Source organism: Phoca vitulina, unplaced genomic scaffold (assembly GCF_004348235.1).
Source record: "Phoca vitulina isolate PV1807 unplaced genomic scaffold, GSC_HSeal_1.0 scaffold3, whole genome shotgun sequence".
NCBI lineage: Eukaryota > Metazoa > Chordata > Mammalia > Carnivora > Phocidae > Phoca > Phoca vitulina.
The window spans coordinates 61,691,213-61,707,182 of record NW_022589706.1 but is presented as its reverse complement, the minus strand read 5'-3'; the positions used below and the strand labels follow the sequence as shown (position 1 = coordinate 61,707,182).

At 38.9% G+C, this 15,970-nt stretch overlaps 1 protein-coding gene across 5 annotated transcripts in view; it reads right to left on the bottom strand.

Annotated features, from left to right (window-relative positions):
* Positions 1 to 1,622: 1,622 nt before the first annotated feature.
* The window catches only part of COPS4 (COP9 signalosome subunit 4), a 40,012-nt gene continuing 25,664 nt past the window's right edge, over positions 1,623 to 15,970 (bottom strand). For 4 of the 5 annotated variants that reach the window (XM_032400684.1, XM_032400687.1, XM_032400686.1 and 1 more), the window contains 3 exons: positions 8,760 to 8,875; positions 6,857 to 6,941; positions 1,623 to 2,123 (listed from right to left, as the gene is read on the bottom strand). In XM_032400684.1, coding sequence (XP_032256575.1) covers positions 1,990 to 2,123; positions 6,857 to 6,941; positions 8,760 to 8,875 — 335 coding nt within the window. In that variant the 3' untranslated portion in view covers positions 1,623 to 1,989. The remainder of the gene's footprint in view (positions 2,124 to 6,856; positions 6,942 to 8,759; positions 8,876 to 15,970) is intronic. The other variant, XM_032400688.1, reaches the window with a different exon arrangement.

The window sequence follows — 15,970 nt, the reverse complement described above, 5'->3', positions numbered from 1 at the left end:
TGATCTCAGGTGTGTGAGATCGAGCCCCGCATTGGGCTCCGTCTGCCCCGGGGAATGGAGCCTACTTAAGATTCTCTTTCCCTCTGCCCCTCACCATACCCTCTAAAACAATAACAAGAAAACAAATTGTTTTTGTTTTTATGTTTGTTTGTTTGCTTTTTCATTATGCTTTGTAGGTTTTTTTGGTTGAAAGCCAGACATGATGTATCAGGTAAACAGGAACTGAGGAAATCAGGCTTTTAGTATAAGGTTTTATGTTAATCCAGGTAGGAGCTGGGCTGCATTTAATATTTGCTATAGTTGTATAGACTTCAGTTTCCTCTTTTCCTTGTTTTTATTCTTCCCTGTTGTACTGTCTCCCTAAGAATACTTTCTTAAGGAGTGTGTCCTATCACTCTCAGTCAAATTCCGCTATTATGACACTGGAGTCCCATTTGATGTAAAGGATTTGGCAAGTATTGTATAATCTTACGATTCCAAATCTGTTTATACTTACCCTGAGTCCCTGGGCTGTGACCTTCAGAAGTGTTTCTTAGCGTTTTTTCTCCCTCCTCTTATGTGACACAAGAAGGCTACAGGGGGCTAGAATGGTCTAACTGCTCTTGCCCCGGGATAGATGAGGCTCTGGTAATGTGGTTGGTTTTCCTTAGAGGGCAGGCCTTTGTCATGGAAGACGATCCAGGTGTATTTCAAAATAGTTACTTTCCCTTCCCCTGTCCTGCCTGAAACACAGAGGATCCTGATCTCAATCCTGAGAACTTGATGGGGTTCCTGGGGATAAATCCTAGACAGTGCAGAGCCTCCCCTGAGAGTGGGCCCTCAGTGGGTTTTAACTGTCAAGCTAGTTTACACTCAGCCTCCAGTAACTTGTCAAAGTTACCATTTCACTGTTCCTATCAGTTACTGCTCCAGTAGCTTCTGCTCCCAGTAAGCTCGCTCAACTGCGAGTCTATCTGCCTGTCTTTCCAGTTTTTGCGGTAGTTTGCCCTGTGACCTCAATTCTCTGGTAGAAATAAGAAAAGCCATCGATTTTCAGCCTGTTCAGCCTTTTTCTTTTTTTTTTTTTTAAAGATTTATTTATTTTTAGCAAGAATGAGAGAGTACATGAGAGGGGGAGGGTCAGAGGGAGAAGCAGGCTCCTCGCTGAGCTGGGAGCCCGATGCGGGACTCGATCCAGGGACTCCAGGACCATGACCTGAGCCGAAGGCAGTAGCTTAACCAACTGAGCCACCCAGGCGCCCCCAGCCTTTTTCTTATTGTGAGGATGGAGTAATGACTTCCAGGCCCTTCACATGTTGGAGCTGAAACTGGAAGTTTCCTACAAACTTGTTTTTAGTCCTTTCCTGATTTTCTCTATCAAGCTGGCCTGAAATAACCCTCTCCGAGGAGCCTTCCCAGACCTGTCTCTAAGAAATGAAAAGCTCCTTCCTGTGCGCTCCAGTGCTTGGCGCAACTACAAGTATTCCCCTGCTGGCTACTGGCTCTGTGACCAACTGGCTGGAGAACCGGCGTCATGGCACAGCTTTGCGGTTCTAGCACGTGGTATAAATCAATGTCTAGTGAAATGAAAGGAAAAATGAACAAAACACTGTTCGCTAATTAAAAACAAAGTACTACTTTTATTTGGCTCACTTCTCCATTTATTAGAATTACCACGTTTGGAGAGGCACGAAGCACTTTAACGTTTTACATGACTACAAAGTTATCACAAATCCCAAACCTTTTAGCCACGGCTATTTCACTTACTCCGTTTAAAGAAAAAGCTTTCAGAACATTTGAGTTAGCTTGAGACACAGAGACCCTGAATATATAGGAACTACATATTTTTAAATGCTTGCACTTTCTGTTCTAACAATGTCTTCTTTAAATGGAATCCAGCATAAAAGGGATTGAAATACGTAAGGTCAGATGCAAATGCTTTGGAGAGACCGTGAAATTAATCTGTACAACATTGTAAAAGCTGTCGTGTGCACAGAGCCCTGCAAGCATTCACTGAGCCATTTGCGCCTCCATGGCTTGTGCTGTCCATTCTGGCGCTGTCTGACTAATCTTCTCCAACAGGTTATTCACTTGGAAACAAAGGGACTGGATCTGTTTGTCCCACGTCGGCAGGGCTTCCCGTGCTACACAAAAGAACAATGTACACAGCTGAACATTACTCCATATATTCATAGCAAGTGTGAGTTAAAAGATAAACACAGTAGTATTAATTTTCAAAAATCTATTCCAAAAATCTTGGCTAATAAAATTAAGCTAATTAAGGAAAGTACCCAAATCACTGGCACAAGGCACAAAGCCAAAAAACATATCCACACAGATCCATGTTATTATTCATGAAAACAAAATAAAACCAACCAAAGCACCTCAATCACAAAAGCCACCACAATAAAAGCGTCACTGAACCGATCTCATCACTAGTTTCTTGATTCATAAGACACTGCCACCTACTGGAGAAAGCAAATCTCTTTATATAGTCAAGGCTGTCTCTACTGGACTCTGAGAGATAAATATTTTAATGTTTAAACAAAAAAACAAAACTCAACATGAAAACACCAGGATTTGTTCTGCACCAGCAATATGCAATTAGAAATGATAAACCTGAGGGAATATCCCATTCGAAACAGTACCCAAATTTACAGAAATGGGCACAGAAAAGAAAAACTAAAATAAAACAATTTTAAGAAAGGACATAAAATAATCTGAGTAGACACAAATGAGTCCCAGATGGAAAGATGCGATATCATAAAAAAAAAGTCCTTCCCTGTTAATATATAAATTTTTTAAAAATTACAAAGATAATCCCCCCTTCCTGTGTTGCTTTCTAAACAGGACAATATTTAAAGTTAATATGGAAGAACTGATGTTTGAGAACAGCCAACGTGATTTTGAAAATTAAGAACAGTGGCAACACTGTAGTATTATCTCTACCGCAGAATAATGTACCACTTCCATGCCATGACATGAATGGAACCGGAAAGCACTATGTTAAGTGAGAGAAGTCAAAGGTCACATAGTGCACGACTGCATTTCCATGAAGCATCCAGAATAGGTAAGTCCTAAAAAAATTCAGACAGCGGCTGGCAGGGGCTGGGAGAAGGAGGGATGAGGAGCAATTGCTTAATAGGCACAAGATTTCCTTTTGGGAAGATGAACATGTTTTGGAACGAGGTAGAGTTAGTGGTTGCACAACACTGTGAACCTACTACAGGCCACTGAATTGCTCACTTTAAAATGGTTCATGTTGGGCGCCTGGGTGGCTCAGTTGGTTAAGCGACTGCCTTCGGCTCAGGTCATGATCCTGGAGTCCCTGGATCGAGTCCCATAACGGGCTCCCTGCCGAGCAGGGAGCCTGCTTCTCCCTCTGACCCTCCCCCCTCTCATGTGCTCTCTCTCTCTCTCTCTCTCATATTCTCTCTGTCTCAAATAAATAAATAAAATCTTTAAAAAAAAATAAAAAATAAAAAAATAAAAAATAAAATGGTTCATGTTATGTGAATTTCAACTCAGTAAAAACATAGCAGTGGAGGGGTAGGAGATGCTCTTCCAACAGCAAAATTTACTATAAATTTGTTTATTATCATATTGTTACAGATCAGTGGAACTAAACAGATTACAGAAAGAGATCCAAACATGTATGTGGAACCTAATATTTGTCAAAGATCAGAAAGTATGTTTTACTTAATAAATAGTACTTGCAAATTAGCAATCCATCTTAAAAAAAAGATAAACTAGACCATACCTTAAAATTATACACAAAAATGAACTATAGACAGATTATATTTCTAAACATAAATAAAAATATTAGAAGAAATTTTAGAAAAATATTAGTTTTACCACAAAGTGAATGAGACCTTTTTTTTTTTTTTTTTACAGATTTTATTTATTTATTTGACAGAGAGAGACACAGCGAGAGAGGGAACACAAGCAGGCTTCCTGTGGAGCAGGGAGCCCGATGCGGGGCTCGATCCCAGAACCCTGGGATCATGACCTGAGCCGAAGGCAGACGCTTAATGACTGAGCCACCCAGGCGCCCTGAATGAGATCTTTTAAATCAATACAGGAAACTAAAAAGCCATAAAATTAAAAACTGACATATTTGGCTGCATAAGAATTTTAAAATGTGTTTATGGTATGCATTGCCTTACTTCAGAAACACAACTGACATGATTTAATAATTTGGTTTTTATTTGTTTTGTTTGCTTGCCTTATGAAAAGATCACAATCATTCTGGCTGTACTATGGCAATTGGGCCAGAAAGGAGCAATTGCGGACATGAGGGGGAAAAGCCCAGAAGGTGGAGGAGGTTTCAGAATAGGCTGGTGACAGTAATAAATGAAGACAAGTATATGGGTTCCAGATGCACCTAGGAGATAAAACTGAAAGGATTCTGGGCAGCAAAGAAGTGGGGTCAAGGATAAGGAATGCTGGAGAAAGTGAACAATGCAGCTTTTGGCTGGCTGGCTGGTTGGTGGGTTGTGGAAGGGAGACAGGGAGGGGAGATAATGAATTCAGTTTGGGATATGTTCATTCTGAGATGCTCAACAAACAAACAGGTGGAAAATACCTAATAGTCACTTAACACCACTGGGTCTAGGACTCAGAAGAGAATTATACACTAGAAAGGCAAATATAAGCATTGTCCGCATAGAGATGGCAACTGAATCAATGGGAACAGATGGAATTACCAAGGGGAACAGTAGAGTGAGGAGGAAAAGGCCTGGAGTTAGCCCTAAGCAATATTTATATTTAAAGGCACTACAGAATCTACAAAGATGACTGGAAGAATCGCTGGAAAAGGAGGAGGGAAAGCAGGAGAATGGGGTGAAAGAGATGAAGGAATCAAGACGGTGTGGGTGGCGGGGATAGTTCAAAAAGTCGTAAAGGATCAATGCTACTCAATATGCTGAAAAGTCAAAATGAGGCCTGAAAGATAAAAAGATCTTTGTTAAAATGGGAGAGACCCAAGTATGTTTAAATATTGATGGAAAGAAGCCAACAGAGCAAGAAAGAATGAAAACAGACAAAATAACTGCTAATTTCAAGTTCCTAAAAAATTGTTGAGAGGGAGGGACACCAGTCAGAGAAAGGATCCAAAGCACAAGGAGAACTGGAAAGGGAGACAGAAACCACCTCCAGTATAACACAAAGGAAGAAAAAGATAATCACATGATATTTAAAATTCAGAAGTTTTATAAATCTGATCAAGAAGTTAATTTAATTTCATACTGATAGATTTTTTTTCTGTGAAACAGGAAACAAGGTTTGCTGCTGAGAGTGAAGGAGGAGAAAAGTCTGAGATTTAAGAAAAATGAAATCTGAAATACCCACTGCAGAGTAGAAAAAAAGGGTGGATTAGAGAAATGTGTCAAGAATCCCAGGTACTGGGGCACCTGGGTGGCTCGTCATTAATCTGCCTTCGGCTCAGGTCATGATCCCAGGGTCCTGGAATCAAGCTCCACATTGGGCTCCCTGCTCAGCAGGAAGCCTGCTTCTCCCTCTCCCACTCCCCCTGCTTGTGTTCCCTCTATTGCTGTCTCTCTCTCTGTCAAATAAATAAATAAAAATCTTAAAAAAAAAAAAAAAGAATCCCAGGTACTGTTGAGAACCCATGACCTTGAATTTGTGGTGGTTATCAATCTGTCTGGTGTTCTGACTCTTCTCCAACATTAGTTAGCTACCCGAGTAAAGGAATGAAAAAGATGGAGAATGGGTTCATTCCAGGTGAAGCTTTCCTGGACAGCCAGAACAAAAAGTTAACAGGCAAGGCATCTAGGGCACCTAGGAAACAGTAATGAAAATAATGATCAGGGCGCCTGGGTGGCTCAGCCGGTTGAGTGACCAACTCTTGGTTTCAGCTCAGGTCATGATCTCAGGGTCCTGCGACTGAGCCCTGCGTTGGGCTCTGCGCTCAGCGTGGAGTCTGCTGGAGATTCTCTCTCTCTCCCTTTGCTCCTTCCCTGCTCACACACTCTCTCTCTCTCTAAAATAAAAATTAGGGGCGCCTGGGTGGCTCAGATGGTTAAGCCTCTGCCTTCGGCTCAGGTCATGATCCCAGGGTCCTGGAATCGAGCCCCATATCGGGCTCCCTGCCCTGAGGGGTGTCTGCTTCTCCCCCTCCTTCCTGCTCGAGCTCTCTCTATCTCTGTCTCTCTCAAATAAATAAATAAAATATATTAAAAAAAATAATAAAATAAAAATTAATAAAATCTTAAAAAAAAAAAAAGATACAAATGAATCATGGATGCCAACCTGGATAGGAAGACTGAAGACAAAAAAGGACTGGGCTGACTGGAAAAAAGTTAACGTTAATGGACCGGAGGCTCGAAAGTAGTCAGGGAGGAGCTGAAGTGGAACTTAACTGACACAAACTGCTAGAAAGACAGGGTAAAGGTTATGGTGAGAGTATTTCAAATTCCAATCTTACAAGTAGCATGGTTCCAGGTACAGCAAGGCCCAGGGTGGAAATGAGGTAGGAATAGGGGCTGAGGAGGAATAGGCTTGACAAGAGTCAAGAGATAGACTTATCTGTCTGCCTCCATGAGTTTAATGTGCTGCTGAAGAAGAAATCCACTGGAATCGCTACATGCCTGATACATTGTATGTGGTGCTTGATGAGTCAGTGAATGAACTGGCATAACGATTCCAGTTTCAAATTTTTCCACAGCATAAAAAATGCTGCATTAAGTAGATCCATGAATGTAGTTCATAAAAATTATTTTAAATTATTTCTTTGGGAAATAAGTTCATTCCAGTAGTAATATACTGGGTCAAAGGAAATTGTTCAACATGTCCTAATCATAAATATACAAGAGTTTCCTGCCATTTCATTATGATAGAAATAAGCAAAACTTCTTACTTTCAAAATGAACTATTCCATCAATCTGATCAATAAATCCATTCATACGTCCTTCTGTTATCATTTGTGATGCTATTTTTTCTGCCTGTAAAAAAAAAAAAAATCCAAAGAAACAATAAACTCTCACAGACTTTATCATATCTAACAGTTACTCACATATAAGAGAACTGAAATCTCTTGGTTTAGCTACCCACACACTTTCTGTATATGTTCATCTGCCATTCACCACAAGATTACTCTTGTAAATCTGCCTATTTTAACCCCCAGTTCTTCTGGGCATAATTGATTATTTTAATATACCCTGGGATCTGTTTTACTTGTGCGATTTTGGACAAGAACCTAGCACTCTTACCAATTTCTTCCTCTGCTTAAAATCAAACTAACAATTTTTCTTCTCACTGAGATCCACACTTCAAAAAAACCTAAACAAACTAGTTTTTCTTTTTATTTCATTTAAATTTACAGTGTTTATCACCTAAAAAATTCTTTCAGAAAATAATATTTTTGAAGAAAGTAGTATTTTGAAGGAGGAATGATGTTCAAATTTAAAAGGGAATTAAAAAGGGGCGCCTGGCTGCCTCAGCTGGTAAAGCCTGGGACTCTTGATCTTGGTGTTGTGAGTTCGAGCCCCACGCTGGTTGTAGAGATTACTTAAAAAAAATAAAATCTTTTTTAAAAAATTAAATAAATAGATAAATAAAAATTAAAAGGATTCTAAAGACAATTAAAGAGAGGGGCGCCTGGGTGGCTCAGTCGGTTAAGCGTCTACCTTCGGCTCAGGTCATGATCTTGGGGTCCTGGGATCAAGTCCCACATCGGGCTCCCTGCTCAGCAGGGAGCCAGCTTCTCCCTCTCACTCTCCCTCAGTGCTCTCCCTCTATTACTCTCTAAGATAAATAAATAAAATCTTTAAAAAAAAATAAAGACATTAAAGGGAACCAGAAGGTCCTCTACCTAGCTCCTAAAGACATGTTTCATGTTTACTATGTGTAAGCAAACTGGCTTATGACTTGGTCATTTTAGTAATTCTGACCATCTTCACAATAAATCCTAAACAGACTGTATTATATTATTAAGTATATATTCACTTCCCTAACTCTCAGTCTAAGAAGAAAGTATCTTTTAATGGGAACTTAAGCTTTGGTTCCCAAATTGTTCCATTTCCTGTACTGTGTATTGAATGTGTACAAGTAAAGGAACTATGTTAGGAAATTCTAAATTAAAATTTCACCAACAGATAAAAGGGGATGTGATCCATTACTACATGACTTTAAGGTATGCAAGTTAGGTAAAAGTAAGTTGATTGCTTATTTTTACTCTTATCTAAAATTAAGAGAATGTTTTTTAAATGATAGCTGAAATACCCTCTAAAGACTACTGGTACTTTGTTGGTATTTGTACAGAGCCAACCAAACCCTTATCATGACTAAAAATGAAATTAATTTCATACTAACTCAGTCAAATTAAGATAAATCAAGCATAAAAGTTACCACGGAATAGCCTAGAGAATTATCACAGTTATTCTTTCAAACAGATGAAATGTTTAACCTTTGAGTCAATGAGAACAGAAAAAGAAGTAAGGCATGTATCAAAATCTCAAGTTCATCAGAAATCAGAAAACACTATGAAGTGGATTTAAACAGACACTAAGCAAAGATTCTCACAAAACAGGTATCATAACCTGGAACACCTCACTCTATCATAAAATATAGTTTAAGAAAAGCAAAGATCTAAGACAATTCCATCACAGTACTACTTTAACATTCAAATAATTTATTTCCATTTTCCTGAGGCTTTTTATGTGTATTTTTATTGCAGTTGCCAATATCTATCAATTACATATTTTCTCACTACATCAATAGTCTCTTAACTTCTTTTTTATATATTGGAAACAAGAAAATACCTTAGCTGCAGGGATCTCTAAAAGAGCTCCAAGTTCTTCAAAGGTAATATTGTTATATAATTTGCTTGCAGACAACAAATTATGTTCAATAACAGCTCTGTCCAAGATGCTAGAACCTTAAATAAATATAAATAAGACAGTTATAAGCTTGAAACTTGTTTTACACGTTTTTCTAAAAAAGATTTATTTATTTATTTGAGAGAGAGAGTGAGTGGGAGGGAGGGGCACAGGGAGAACGAGAGAGAATCTCAGGCTGACTCCATGCTGAGCGGAGCCCCACATGGGGCTCAATCTCATAACCCTGATTGATCACGAACTGATCCAAAACCAAGAGTCAGACGCTCAACCAACTGTGCCACCGAGGCGCCCCTTGTTTTACACTTTTAAAAGACTCATCCTTTTTTTTTCTAAAAATTTCTACACATGTAACAACCCATAATCATTTTCTTTATTCCTTTTACCAAATTGTAAAAGTAAGGAAAATGCCTTATTTGGTAGAGTATGAATAATATACAACTAAATACAAATAACATATTTAGAAAATAAGTGATTGGCAAGTAGCTACTAACAGGCTGAATGGATTTAACCCGTTAGGTTTGGGGTTCTACTTCCTTAGGGTAGCTATCAGATTCATTAACTTTACTCTTCTTGCTATTAGCACAAACTTTGATTAGCAAGAAGCAGCAAAACCATCATGCAACCTGTTCTGCCAGCTTGACAAAGTCAATACGTATACAGCTCAGTAGAAATACCTCTCTCCTTTTTTGGGCATTCCATAAGCACCTTACTGTGAGGCAAAGATGAGAAATGTCTAGAAGGTAGGGCCAGCTAACCACGAGAGATCAGGTATGCATCCTCCCTTAAGTGAAATAACATAAGGCCTGACGAAGTGCTGGACATAAGGCCCCATTCTGAAGGTGTCTGACTGCTAGGCTCACCCAATTCTTTCTTTCTTTCTTTTTTTTTAATTTCCAGTTTCATGGAGATAAAATTGACATAGTATTGTTGTTGTTTTTAATTTCAATGATTTTTTTCAAGCTTTCACTGAAATTCCAGTTAGTTAACATACAGTGTTACCTTAGTTTAGGTATAGAATCTAGTGATTCATCACTTATATCCACTTATATCCAACACCCAGTGCTCATCACAAGTGCCTTCCTTAATACCCATCACCCATTTAACCAATCCCCCTGCCCCCTCCCCTCTAGTAACCTTGTTTGTTCTCTATAGTTAACAGTCTGTTTTCTGGTTCGCCTCCTTTTCTGCCTATTTTCATCTGTTTTGTTTCTTAAATTTCACATATGAGTGAAATCATATAGTATTTGTCTTTCTCTGACTTATTTCACTTAGCATAATACACTCTAGCTCCATCCATGTCATTGCAAATGGCAAGATTTCATTCTTTTTTATAAGGCTGAATAATATTCCGGTGTGTATGTATGTGTGTGTGTGTGTACACACACACCTCTTCTTTATCCATTCATCAGTCGATGGACATTGGGGCTTTTCCATGATTTGGCTATTGTTGACAATGCTGCTACAACCATCAAGGTACACATATCTCTTTGAATCAGTATTTTTGTATCCTTTGGGTCTTTGAATCAGTATTTTTGTATCCTTTGGGTAAATACCTAGAAGGGCAAATGCTGTATCGTAGGTTAGTTCTATTTTTAACTTTTTGAGGAACCTCCATACTGTTTTCCAGAGTGGCTGCACCAGCTTGCATTCCCACCAACAGTGTAAGAGGGTTCCCCTTTCTCTGCATCCTCACCAACACCTATTGTTTCCTGTGTTGTTAATTTTAGCCATTCTGACAGGTGTGAGGTGATATCTCCTTGTAGTTCTGATCTGTATTTCCCTGATGACGAGTGATGTTGAGCATCTTTTCATGTGTCTGTCAGCCATCTGTATGTCTTCTTTGGAAAAATGTCTATTCATGTCTTCTGCCCATTTTTTAACTGAACTGTTTGTTTTTTGGGTGCTGAATTTTAGAAGTTCTTTATATATTTTGATTAACCCTTTATCAGACATCACATATAATATTGTATTAGTTTAAGATGTACCACATAGGGGCGCCTGGGTGGCTCAGTTGGTTAAGCGACTGCCTTCGGCTCAGGTCATGATCCTGGAGTCCCGGGATCGAGTCCCGCATCGGGCTCCCTGCTCGGCAGGGAGTCTGCTTCTCCCTCTGACCCTCCTCCCTTTCATGCTCTCTCTCTCTCATTCTCTCTCTCTCAAATAAATAAATAAAATCTTTAAAAAAAAAAAAAAAGATGTACCACATAATGATTTGATATACGTATACATTGTAAAATGATTACCACAATAAGTCTAACTAATATCCATCACCTCACATGGTTAAAAGTTTTTTTTCTTGTGGTGAGAACTTTTAAGATCTACTCTCTTAGCAACTTTCAAATATAAAAACCTAAATAAATGGGAAAATAGGAAGACTTAATATTGCTAAGATGGCAACAGTCCCCAAGTTGATCTATGGACTAAGGGTAATCCCTATCAGAATTCCAGCTGGATTCTTTTTTTTTTTTTTTAAAGATTTTATTTATTTGAGAGAGAGAGAGAGCACAAGCCAGGGGGAGAGGCAGAGGGAGAAGCAGACTCCTGGCTGAGCAGGGAGCCTGACACAGGGCTCAATCCCAGGACCCTGAGACCATGATACGAGCCAAAGGCAGATGCCCAACCAACGGAGCCACCCAGGCGCCCCTCCAGCTGGATTCTTGGCAGAAACTGACAAACTGATTTTAAAATTCATTCTACTGGGACTCAGAGGAGCCAAAACAATCTTGAGGGGGAAAAAAAAAATTGGAGGACTCACACGTCCCAATTTCAAAACTTGCTATAAAGATAGAGCAACCAAGACAGTGTGGTGCTGGCATAAGAACAGGAATATGAAATAATGGAATAGAACTGAGACTCCAGAAATAAACTCTCACATTTATGGTCAACTGCTTATCAACAACGGTACCAAATAATTCAATGGGGAACTTACAGTCTCTTCAACAAATGGTGATAGGACAATTGGATATCTGCATGCAAAGAATAGAAGCGGACCTTTATCTTACACCATATACAAAAAAATGAACTCAAAATGAATCAAATGTCTACATGTAAGAGCTACAATTATAAAACCTACAGAAGAAAACAGAGCAAATCTTCATGACCCTGGATTTGGCAATGGTTTCTTAGATATGACACTGAAAGTAGAGGCAACAAAAAGGAGAAACACTGGACTTAATCAAAATTAAAAACTTAAATGTTTCAAAGGATACCATCAAAAAAGTGAAGAAACAACACACAAAATGGGAGAAAATATTTGCAAATCATCTGATAATGATCAGGTTTAGAATATATAAAGAATTCCTACAATTCAGTAGTAAAAGGACAAATAACCCAATTTAAAAATCAAAAAGGATCTGAACAGACTTTTCTCTAAATATATACAAATAGCCAGTAAGTACATGAAAAGCTGTTCAGGGAAATGCAAATCAAAATGATGAGATACCACTTCATACACACTAGGATGTCTAAATCAGAAAGACAGATCATAAACGTGACAGCAAATATGGAGAAATTAGAACCTGCACACACAGCTGGCAGGAGTGTAAAAAGGAGCAGCTGCTTTTGAAAACAGTCTGGCAACTTTCCAAAAGACCAAACACAGAGTTATCATATGTCCCAGTCGTTCCACTCCTAGGTAAATACCCAGAAGGATTAAAAACCTGTGTTCATATAAAAATTTTTACATGGAAGATGGCAGAGGAGTAGGAGACCGTAATTTCATCTCGTCCCAGGAATTCAGCTACATAGCTATCAAACTGTGAACTTAACCAGAGATCTAAGAAAAGACTAGCTGCAACTCTACGAATAGAAAAGCGACCACTTTCTGCAAGGCAGGACGTGCGGAGAAGTGAATCCGAGGTGATATTCGGGAAGACAGATCGCAGGGGGAGGGGGCCTCCATCAGCCACTACCGGCAAGTGATAGAGCCGCGGAGCACAAAATCAGAACTATTAGAAGTCTGCTCCAAAGCCAAAGAAACATTGAAAAAGAAAGCCAAAATGGGTGGCATCACAATTCTGGACTTGAAGCTGTATTACAAAGCTGTAATCATCAAGACAGTATGGTATTGCCATAAAAACAGACACACAGATTAATAGAACAGAATAGAGAACCCAGAAAAGGACCCTCAACTCTATGGTCAGCTAATCTTTGACAAAGCAGTAAAGAATGTCCAGTGGAAAAAAGACAGTCTCTTCAACAAATGGTATTGGCAAAATTGGACAGCCACATGCAGAAGAGTGAAATTGGACCATTTCCTTATACCACACACAAAAATAGACTCAAAATGGATGAAAGACCTAAATGTGAGACAGGAGTCCATCAAAATCCTTGAGGAGAACACAGGCAGCAACCTCTTTGACCTCAGCCGCAGAAACCTCTTCCTAGGAACATCACCAAAGGCAAGGGAAGCAAGGACAAAAATGAACTACTGGGACTTCATCAAGATAAAAAGCTTTTTGCACAGCAAAAGAAACAGTCGAGAAAAGCAAAGGACAACCAACAGAATGGGAGAAGATATTTGCAAATGACATATCAGATAAAGGGCTAGTATCCAAAATCTATAGAGAACTTATCAAACTCAACACCCAAAGAACAAATAATCCAATCAAGAAATGGGCAGAAGACATGAACAGACATTTTTCCAAAGAAGACATCCAAATGGCCAACAGACACATGAAAAAATGCTCCACATCACTCTGCATCAGGGAAATACAAATCAAAACCAGAATGAGGTATCACCTCACACTGGTCAGAATGGCTAAAATTAAATGACAGATGTTGGCGAGGATGAGGAGAAAGGGGAACCCTCCTATACTGCTGATGGAAATGCAAGCTGGTGCAGCCACTCTCCACAGTATGGAGGTTCCTCAAAAAGTTGAAAACAGAGCTACCCCACGACCCAGCAATTGCACTACTGGGTATTTACCTCAAAGATACAAATGTAGTGATCCGAAGGGGCATCTGCATCCCAATGTTTATAGCAGCAATGTCCACAATAGCAAAACTATGGAAAGAGCCAGATGTCCATTGACAGATGAATGCATAAAGAAGATGTGGCATAGGGGCGCCTGGGTGGCTCAGTCATTAAGCATCTGCCTTCGGCTCAGGTCATGATCTCAGGGTCCTGGGATCGAGCCCCACATCGGGCTCCCTGCTCAGCAGGAAGCCTGCTTCTCCCTCTCCCACTCCCCCTGCTTGTGTTCCCTCTCTCACTGTCTCTCTCTCTGTCAAATAGATAAATAGTCTTTTAATAAAAAAAAAAAAAAGATGTGGCATATATACAATGGAATATTACACAGTCATCAAAAAAAAAAACCCCTGAAATCTTGCCATTTGCAACAATGTGGATGAAACTAGCGGGTATTATGCTAAGTGAAACAAGTCAATCAGAGAAAGACAATTATCACATGATCTCACTGATACGTGAAATTTAAGAAACAAAGCAGAGGATCACAGAAGAGAGGAAAAAATAAAACAAGACGAAACCAGAGAGGGAGACAAACCATAAGAGACTCTTAATCATAGGAAACAAACTGAGGGTTGCTGGAGGGGAGGGGGATGGGGGATGGGGGATGGGGTAACTAGGTGATGGATATTAGGAGGGCCTGTGATTTAATGAGCACGGGGTTAAAACTGATGAATCACAGACCTGTACTTCTGAAACCAATAATACATTATATGTTAATTAACTGAATTAAAATTTTAAAAAATTTACATGAATATTTATAGAAGCATTAATAGCCCAGAAGTGAAAATAACCTAAATGTCCATCAACTGATGAGGAAATAAAATGTGGTACATTCATATATAGAATATTACTTGGCAATAAAAAGGAATAAAGTACTGATAAATGCTACAACATGGATAAACACTTTGCCAAGTGAAAAGGCTATATATTGTGTGATTCCACTTACATGAAATGCCCACCACAGACAAATCTACTGAGCAGAAAGCAGATTAGTAGTAGTATTATACACGTTTGGGAATATACTAAAAAACAATGAATTGTAATTAAAAAAAAATTACATCTCAAGATTGCTAATGTAGGGTTGTAATGCCAGTAAACAAAAATGTCCAAAAGAGATAAATAAGGAAAAACAGTAAGGCCTAAAATGGAAAAAGACAAAACATCTGTCCTCTCTATATAGTCCCATGTGAGAAATTTGAGAATCATCTGCATCCTCAGAGGTCCTAGTAAGTATCCTTTTTAGAAAAGCATCTTTTCACATTTTTTTTCACAGCCAGAAAGCTCAAAGTCAAATCTGAAGCTTGACTATATCAATCCTGGAAACTTTTTCTTTTTAACTATCTTTTAACTTGTCAGGTATCTCCTTGCAAAAAGAATTTAAAGCTGCTCAGGGGCGCCTGGGTGGCTCAGATGGCTAAGCGTCTGCCTTCGGCTCGGATCATGATCCCAGAATCCTGGGATCATGTCCCGCATCGGGCTCCCTGCTCCTTGGGAGCCTGCTTCTCCCTCTGCCTCTCTCTCTCTCTCATGAATAAATAAATAAAATCTTTAAAAAAAAAAAAATGGTTAAAGCTGCTCAGAATACATGGAAAAGAATTTAAAAGTAGCAAATATCAAAACACATACATACACACTATTTATAGGTGGGCCACAAATTTAATAAGCTCTCTAGCAGTCAAGATAAGAAAAGCCAATCAGTTCATCAACTCAAAGTGTGTTTAATAAGATAAAAAAACAACTGTTCAGGAGAATCACAACTGCAAGACTGTGAAGGAATTTTCCCTGAGGATTGCGTAACGAATATCCTATAGAAAAAAATACCTCCTTTGGACAGAAAGGTGAGAATCAACTAGTTTGCTTCTTAAAATATAAATTAAATGAAAAATTCAATAGGAGATCACTATAATCCCTTCAGTGATCCGGTTTAACCCAGGGCAGTAGGACTGGGTGAAGTGTATACCTTTCAGCAAATCCCTGCATAAATGACTCTTTATAGCTAAATTCTCTTTGATATATACTCATTGAATCCAAGGAAGTGAGTCCAACAAATCTGTTTATCTTGACTTTTTTCATGTTTCTGATGCTGTTTATATTTTTATTATCACATATGTTATTGTTTTAAGTACTTTAAAACCTCTGTAGACAAACATATATAAAGTGACTG